Source organism: Oratosquilla oratoria, chromosome 35 (genome assembly GCF_046742065.1).
Source record: "Oratosquilla oratoria isolate Oo_2021 chromosome 35, ASM4674206v1, whole genome shotgun sequence".
In the NCBI taxonomy this organism is placed as follows: Eukaryota; Metazoa; Arthropoda; class Malacostraca; order Stomatopoda; family Squillidae; genus Oratosquilla; species Oratosquilla oratoria.
The window spans coordinates 4,419,694-4,429,578 of NC_134811.1; the positions used below are offsets into that span (position 1 = coordinate 4,419,694).

General features: G+C 34.3%; 1 protein-coding gene across 2 annotated transcripts in view; it reads right to left on the reverse strand.

Moving 5' to 3' along the window:
* Positions 1–446: 446 nt before the first annotated feature.
* Positions 447–9,885, reverse strand: part of LOC143018483 (uncharacterized) — a 13,829-nt gene continuing 4,390 nt past the window's right edge. Inside the window, exon 4 of one of the 2 annotated variants that reach the window (XM_076173856.1) lies at positions 447–511. In XM_076173856.1, the coding sequence (XP_076029971.1) occupies positions 492–511 (20 nt within the window). In that variant the 3' untranslated portion in view covers positions 447–491. Of the gene's footprint in view, positions 512–7,275; positions 8,096–9,885 lie in introns of those variants that run through there. The other variant, XM_076173855.1, reaches the window with a different exon arrangement.

Genomic DNA, 9,885 nt, shown 5'->3' on the forward strand with positions numbered 1-9,885 from the left:
TTAGCACCCTCCCAATCACTACAATGGTTGAAATCCCTTAAATGAACAAATAACGTGTTGGACATTTGCCCACTTCTGACGCTGTACTTCTCTTGTTTTAATCTTACAATTAATTCTTCTTCAGTCTGACTATTATAACATTTGTTGAAATCTTTATATGGAACTGAATATACACAAACTTCCTAGTTTTCCTGCAAATTTCTAATTAAAAGATTTTTCACTGTTTTGGTGTTTTTAAAAAACTAATTGAATGTTGAAATTCTTAAGAATGTGAGATAATTTGATGAATTTATGATAATAAAGAAAAACATGTATGTTTTAGAATTAAAGTTTTACTGGTTTTATCCTCAAAATAAGACTTCCTAGCCATTTTTGAGAAGTCTCAATGAGGTACTTAGGATATTTTAATTTGAAACAATGTCAATATTCTTAAGAATTTATTATCCAAAAAACTCCGGGCTTTAAATGCGAAGCTCTTTGGTACATTGATGCTAACACAGACATCTTTGTCCTGTAATGATGAGAAGAATAAAAGTGAAAATATGAAAAAAACATTAGTGGGTTTTCTATAAACATCAAATTTGAAATACCTTTCGCTTATAAATCAATACATCAAGGAAAGGTAAATGATTATTTCGTTCTATTTCCATAGTGAAATTGATAGAGTTGATATATGGGACTAGGGAGTTAAGATTAGACGGGAAATTTGACGGATCATTATTAACAGGCCAAATACATAAAATATCATCAATTTATCTGAACCACGTAACATTATGAGTGAGAATATTAGGCAATAGGGATTTGTTGAGGCTAATATAACAGACAATATTTTTTCGATTTTGAGAAAATTTTCCATGCTAGACAGGGATATATGATAAACTCTAGCACGCGGTCGCAAATTCGTCACAACGAAATATTTTGTTTTAGCTGAGACCAAGCGTTTTTATTCACAGTTATTCACAACTAAGTAAAGACAAATCACGGGCAACCCGAAGAAAGAAATATGTATAGAGAATTCAATCATGACACTCGAAAAGACAAACACTACAATGGAAAAAGAATTGAATTTTTTTTTCGTGTGGTCCAAGGGTATCCATAGAAACTTAACTGAATAAAGGTGAAGAGAGATGGGAACATTGCAACAGACTGCAACAGAAATAAACGATAGCCGATGAAAGTCCTTAGATATTACTCAGTACTGAATTTGAGGCAGAAGATGTCAGCCTTGGTTCATGGCATAAGGTCGTTGATACTAATGTCCTCAGTATCATGTAATGTGATGTAGACACTTACACAAATTATTAATTTGATCAAATGAAACAAACTTGAGGAACACTCACCATATATCATTGCGTTTTTTAAGTTAAAACGATGTTTTGTCGACTTGAAAGAACTTTTGCTGATTATATGATGAAAGGATTACTAGAAAATATATGTATAGTAATGATGAAGAAAGAGGTACTTTAATGTATGTTATGCAAGGTGTTTCGTAAGATATCCTTGATTTTTACTTTTCTTTATGTATATGAATATGAACAATAAAAATGCTAAGTATTTTGCTGTAACCAATTACAGAAGTAGTAATAGAATTACAGTAATAGAACTGTAATAATAGTAATAGAATTACAGTAATAGAACTGTAATAATAGTAATAGAATTACAGTAATAAAACTGTTTTTAGAATTAATGTAGATTATTTGTGATGGCAACTAAAAAAACAAAGCAGTAAAAGACGACTTAAACTTGCCATACAGGAGGTAATCCTGTTCAGTTCGTTCAAGAAAGAATACACTAAAAAATTACTTTTGTTAGAAGGTTCGAGACTATTATTTCATACAGCATGTGCTTGACATAAAACTCAGGAGAGAAGAAAAGTAAAGTTTAGCGAATCCTTTATCTTATGACGATGATGGTTTAGTGAATGTGTAAGTATAAGAAGTTTACAGAAAGAAACGGATGTTATATTCGTGATCTACGCAAAAAATAACTCTAGAAAAGGATAGTCTCATTTCCGTTTTTTTTTTCATTGTTATATAGTGTTATCAACCAGTTCGGAATCTGTATTGGTAGATAAGTACACGTTAAAAACATAATCTGTTTAGTGAAAAAAATGTATTTTTGCAAGATCAACATTCTTCAATTTAATAAGGTTTTAAATGCATTGAGAAAAATATATATAGACGATGGAAATGTTATAGATGTGGCTTATTATGACTCTATAAAAGCATCTGATGCTGTATCACATGATAGACTGCTAGAAAAATAAAATAATATCACTGGAGATCATTTGGGCAGGATGAACGCATTTTTGAGTAAAAAACAAAACAAAACAAAACAGAATCCTTGTAAAAAAGGAAAGCGTCGTTATAGTGTAAGATGATCAGTGGATGATACCAAGGTGTTTTAAATACTGACAACAAAAGTGATTGCAACAACATGAAAAAATCTGAAGAACGCATCAGAATTATATGAGCGGTGGTTGTTAAAGTTTGACTCAAAATATAGTCAGGCTATATGAGAACAAGGAGGGCATATATTAAGAAAAATACAAAATGACAGGATATCTGAAAAACAGAATTTGGAGGTGGTAATAAACTTTAAAGAACATCTGGCAGCAAAAATAGATAAAAATACAAATGTTAATAGACCAGTGGGACTTATGAGAAGGTCTTTTAGCACTCTAGATTTATAAACAAGTGCAAGTTGATATAAGGCAACGCTCAGTCTGTAAAAGAGTTGTGAATATTTGGAACAGGCTTCCTGAGAGCGAGGTTCTGTTGTCAGTTTCAGTGACGGACTTAGAAAAAGAAATTTAACCTTTCATGTAAAAACGAAGAACAGAGGTTCAGCTACGAATTATCAGTCGACTATCCTGACTTCCCACAGAGCAAAACTAAGACCAAATAATGAAGAACTGGTACCGCAGGCCTACATAGGCCTACTAGCCTAAAAAAGTGTAGACTCAGAGGTGACTTGATACAGTTCTTCAGACTTTAAGATTCTATAGGAAATAGACATCAAATGTGACAAAATGTTCACACTGAATGAGAATTAGACAAGAAATAATGGTCTCAAACTATCAGGAAATATATTTAATTTGGAAGTGGGTAGAAACAACTTCGCCAGCCGTGTAGTTAATGAATGGAATAAACTTCCTGCAGAGGCAGTGTAATGTAGTTCAGTTCGAAGCTTTAGATTCGTTTAGATAAACACCTAAGCAAGATGCTGTAATGCCTACCATTTATTTTATATTATTTGTTTATTTGTTTGTTATTATTTGTCTGTTTGTTTGTTATTAATTATTTGATTATTATTCATTGTTATATATCTGTCCATTTATTATTATTTACTATTTACTTGTTTGTTTATTATTCAACTTGACCTATTTATCTATTTATTTAATTTATCATTATTTATATTATTGTTATTCATATTCATTTATTTATTTGTTTGTTTATTTATCATTATTATATTTTTTCGCATACGATCTAGTTATGGACCAAAAGGTCTCCTGTCGGTATGCTCTTCTTTGTATGTAAGCAGGTTGAGATTTCAGTTTTCGAACGACTCGAGTTTGGTGTGTAGTTGCCAGTTAGCGTTATATGTACGAGGTGCAAGTCTATAACCAGGATTTGAAACCTGGAAGGAACGGTTATTTGTATAGTAGTAAGCTTTACTTTGAACTCTTCATTTTACGTATACATCTATAAGAATGTCTTGTATGTACATGTAATGAACTAAATTTTATTTCGCCAAGTATGATGATATGTACTAATATTTGTTTTTCTTTTTTCTTTTGTTTCTAACCAAGGTATTATTATCATTGTTATTTTCATATTATTTTATAGTGTTTCTGGGGGATTTAGGAGTTGAGAAAAAGGAAGAAAAAGAAAAGGAAAAATGTCGTGAGGGTTTCTATGTCATCTGCTTACAGGAGGAGGTGATCAATCCCCGGTTTTCATGTCTCCTAAGGTGAAGTAGTAAAATTCAGGTGATAGATATTTGAAGTTCGGTCTGAAGATCGAGTGCCAACCCCTTGGGGTTTCCCCTTCAGTGAACTGATGGGCTTTGCAATGTATCAATTTTAAGTATCGACAGCTGCCTGCGTGTATTAAAGGTAGGGCTAAAGTTGAAGGTATCACATTTTTTCGTTATTGATAAACTTATGTGCACACACGCGCACCCACAAACCCCCCCACACAATATATATATATATATATATATATATATATATATATATATATATATATATATATATATATGTATGTACGTATGTATGTTCGTATGTATGTATGTATGTATGTATGTATGTATGTATGTATGTATGTATGGAACACTATTTTTTATCGACATTTTAAGACCGGGATTCTCAGCTTTTCTTCTGTCAATTACTCCCGCTGGCTTAATGTACGTAGCAATCATACAGGGAGGGGGGGGGGAGAAGTAATAGAAAAATATTATATAAGTTCTGCAGAATTTAAACTTTTTACCAAGAAAAGCGTATTGCAGAATTAATAGAATTTTTTTCGGGTGTAATATGTTTACCCTCCATCAAATTGTCTGCCCTTGCGAATTAAATTTATTCCTGGTCAAAGTTGACATCATTTGAGGAGAGTACCTTCATCAAATGTACAACGTCTCGTATGATGAAGCTTTTTCAAGAATACAGACGCAGACTTACTTCTTACTTCTTACTTCTGCTCCCATGTAGGCTCTCAGGCTCAGTCGGGCCAGCACACTTCTCCAGATTGTCCTCTCAAAGCTTCCTTCTTCCCTCAAATCCTCTATTTTTCCTAATCCATTTGCCTCTAGGATTTCTTCAACGCCATCTTTCCCTCTTTTCTTTGGTCTACCTCTAGATCTGCTACCTTCTGGTCTCCAGTTCCATCTTTTCTTTGCAATTCTCTCTTCATCCATTCTCCCCACGTGACCACAGACGCAGACTACAACTTCTAAACTATTCTGCGTCGGTATACTTGTAAAAGTTTCAACAAGAAAAAAAAATATTTCATAATTTCAAGAATGCAGACGCAGACTATAACCTCTAAGATATTTTGCGTTTGTGTACTTGTAAAAGTTTCAACAAGAAAAACGTATATTTGATCAAGGTTCCATGGTATCAGGGACCTAGAAACTTTCTAGGTTCCAGTGACACCGTAATTGCTTCCGACTCCGACTCCAGTGACCATAATTGCTTCCGACTCCGACTCCATGACTTCGACTCCGACTCCGACTCCACAGCCCTGGTAGAAAGAGAGGCTGAGAACACTCTCTTCTCTAACTCACTAGATGATATCTTTCCTTAGAGCTGTGAATATCGGAAGTCTACCTCAATAAATACAAAATCCAACGGAGACTTTACATCACCCGCTAAGTCCCCATATATGTATCAAACCTGCTACTAGTGGTGGGCAGCTACCGGTAAAGTTACCGGTTTTATCGGTAACAGCCTTGACGGTAGCTTACCGGCAATAATTCTGCTACCGTTAAGGTTCCGTTAACCGATAAGCTATACCAAACACTCGTGGAGCGGTAAGCACGTCTCGGCTTGGTGGTACTGAGTGACGGTAGTGGTGGGCAGCTACCGGTAGTTACGGGTTTTATCGGTAACAACCTTGACGGTAGCTTACCAGCAAAAAATCTGCTACCGTTTAGGCTCCGTTAACCGATAAGCTATCCCATAATACTCAGAGAGCGGTAAGCACGTTTCGGCTTGGTGGTACTGAGTGACAGTACTGACGGCCCTACGTAGGATGAAAATTAACAGGAACGTATTCAACGTGCTAGATCGTCCTGCTCCCTTCTCGGCCCACAGATGCACAGTACGAAATGTACGTATTCGAATATGAAAATTAACAGTCGTGCTAGATCGTTTTGTTCGCATCTCGGCCCGCAGAGGTTCAGTGCAAAATGTACGTATTCGATTAGTCAGCCTATGTTCCGGTGGGCATGTATCCAAATGGATGCACAGAATAAAAAATTAAAATAAAACATATGCGTGTGTTTTTTGTCCATTTAAAGGTACTATAATATAAATATAGGGATCGTAGAGTCCTGCTAATACAAAATTAACGTTATTCCAATATAAAAAATGGCAACTATGAACAATTGAAAAAAACTTTGACAGAAATTCAAAGGGTTGAGATTGTGTTCCTGAGCCTAATATAAGAGGAACTTGGTAAAAAAAAACATTATGAAAATGACCTACGTATGTCAATTCATCTCGCACAAAACCTTTAAAACCTCAATTGTACAAAAAAACTTTGTCCTGACTAAATGAAAAATGGGTGATTTTGGAAATGAATTTTTATGTGTAATGTGTAAAAATGATGCATGTAATTATTTTTCTTTTATGAAATTGTGTTTCTATGTGAAAAATATATTCTTTGTATGAAATTGCACTTACATAGAGACGGAAGTGGGGTGTGAGAGGGGGAGGGGGGGATTGGTGCGTAGGCCTAATATGCACTGAGGGAGAGGAGGTAATGCTGTGACCTTACACGCACCCCCTCCCTACTCCCCGCCCACGAGAGTTGGAGTAACGACTCGGAGCGCAGGATTTTTATAGTTACGACGTTACAAAACTTGTGACTACACACCATAGTAGGATGAAATTTGTTTAGATTTAAGTCATAAAGGCGACTCGAACTTGGGACGTCACTACTACCTCACGAGTCTTTTACCGGTAAATTACCGGTAATTCCGGTAACGACATTGTTGTTTACCGGTAATTCCGGTATTGAAATTAGCGGTATTTGCCCAGCACTACCTGCTACATATTTGGTGGCAAGCGATGCTCTCGAAGAAGACGGTTACCCGACTGAAACTCGTTTTCCTCAGACAAGCCGTCCAAGCCACGCCTACCGAAGAGTCTGCTCGCGATGCCCCGTATGTAAACCACCTTCTTTTGTGCTACATTTTAAAATGTATTTATTCCTGATTGAGCATCACTTACGTAGTCCATGGAACACATGTCTTCTGTGAAAGCCACAAACTCCAGTTGTGCCCTCGCTGATGCTAAAGAGTGATGTTTCCAAAATAAATGAATAAATAAATAAATAAATTGATAAATAAATAAATAAGTAAAATGATATTAATACAGTAATAATAACAATACAGTAATAATAATAATAATAATAATAATGATAATAATAATAATGATAATAATAATAATAATAATAATAGTAATTATAATGATGATGATGATGATACATAAAGTAAAATAATGTAATAATTGTGATTTCTCAAATTGCCACAAAAGTAAAAGAACATAGATTCTGAAGTAATAAAGTGTATTTATTTATAATCACATCACATAATTATGCTATCAACAGTTTCGATGTTTTCATGGGAAACAATTTGTTTAGATAAAAAAAGAAAACTACATTTGGATCTAAAATGTTACCAGGCTACTTCCCTCACTTTAATAAAACATCCTAACTCCTAAGTCTGGACATAAATCTTCAAAAAGGTGGAAATTTTACCCAAATAATCTGTCCATAATATCGAGGTTACGTCTAGACATAAGCATTTAGGTCACCGACATAGGGATTTAGGTTAAAAATCTCGCGCCATTTAGAAGATTTATGTCTACACTTAGGAGTCAGAAACATCCTAACCCCTAAGTCTAGACATAAATCTTCAAAAAGGTGGAAATTTTACCTAAATCATCCGTCCATAATATCGAAGTTACGTTTAGGCATAAGCATGTAGGTCGCCGACATAGGAATTTAGGTAAAAAAAATTCGCGCCATTTAGAAGATTTATGTCTACACTTAGGAGTCAGAATCTTTTATAAAATCGTCCCCAGGGAGCACAACTCAAAACTGAAAGAAATTCTTGAAACACAAGACTAACGACACAAGTGCGAAGTAGACGAAAGGCGAAACTTTGCTGGGGACTGAAGAAGCGTTGCAGAAGTCTTCTCGACAGACACAAAAAGTTCCGACCGTCACGTTCGACGCGCAGTAGAGCTCTGGTTCTCCAGGTATACAGGGAAGACGGTTCGGATATACTTCGTCTTGTGTGGCTTCCCTACACCCAAGAGTCTCATTTCGAGGAATAACTCCTCGAAATGTTAGATCATAAGCACTCCCTGCAATAGGTAGACAATTCCAGTAATGTTACAGTGTCAGAAAGCGGGTGGACGAGACAGAAGATATCATTTACCCTGATTCTTTGTGGGGGGAAAAATACGAAAAGAGAGGGTTCATAATTTCCACAGCTGGGCGCGTTTCTTGGTGCGTTACTGTGTGCGTTCCACGGTGCGTTACTAAATGAGTTCCTCAGTGCATTCCTAGGTGCGTTCCTCAGTGTGTTCCGCTTTATTTTGACCCCGATTAGCGCTCCAAAACTATTAAAGCTTAAGAGACAAGTTCATACAGAAATAAAAGTTCGGTAGACCACATACTATACCAAAGAAAAAATTCGGAGGCCACATCCAAAAGGTAGGCCACATACTATACCGGCACCTATATTGCTTTAATAGTCTGGGAGCACTAACCGCGGCCAAGTTTAAGCGGAACGCACCTAGGAACGCACAGAGGACCGCGCCCAGCTCTGGTAGTTTCCTTGTTTCTCTCCATTTTAGGACACATAAGGGAACGCTGCATCGGTGTTCCTGTCTCTCGTCACAAGGCGTAAAGAAAAAAAAAAATAGAATATAAGAAAGTAAAAAATTGAGTTACAGGGATGGCAAAGGAGAATGAAACTAGAAAATAAAAATTATTCTCTTTTTGTGGAAATTAGTATTATATGTTGCATGACTTGTCTGTGGGAGCTCAGTGAAATTTCCAAAGTTTTGACTGAATTCAGTAGTCATATGATGAATGCATGTACAGTAACTTATACCCTACATACACACACACACACGCACACACGCACACACACACACACACACACACACACACACACACACACACACACACACACACACACACACACACACACACACACACACACACACGCGCATATAGAAACACGTACGCATGCATATACTGTACATACAGACATGCAAGATGAAATAATAAAATATTACACTCATAAGTATGTTTTAATCTGGGTAGAAGAATCATCGTAATGAAATTCCCCTCTCGCACTCTTTCCTAAAAAAAAATATAAAACATATTCCGTTCTAATGTCATTCAATCTAATTTTCTTGTCAAATACTACATAAAATGATGTTACCGTTTGCACGATAAATAAATAAATAAATAAATAAATAGATAAATAAACAAATAAATGAATAGATAAAAATAAATGAATAAGTAAGTAGATAAATAGCTAATAAATAAATAAATAAATAGATAGATAGGTAATAGATTAATAAATAATTAAGTTCTTTTATCCTTCATGACAATAAATAAACTTCATAGATAAACTGGGTAGATCGTCTACGTTCTGCAGTTGACAAATGATGAAATGGAAACGAATAATTAGATAATTTGATTAATCAAGGTAGATAAATAAACAAGTAAATAAGTAAAGAAATGACTAAATAGATGATAGACAAATAAATAAATAAATAAATGGCTAAATAGATAATAGACAAATAAATAGATAGATAAATGAATAAATAAATAAATAAATAAACGAATAAATAAATAGTCAAGTAAATGAATGGATAAATGAATTGATAGTTACTTAGATAAACTAATAAATTAATAAGTAAATAGATAAGTATATATACATATATATATATATATATATGTATATACATACATATATATATATATATATATATATATATACATATATATATATGTATATAAATATATATATATATATATATATATGAGTAATTAAATAGATAAATAAACAAGGAAATGAATAAATATATAAATATAAATAAACAAAGAAACAAACAAACACAGATATACAAATAAA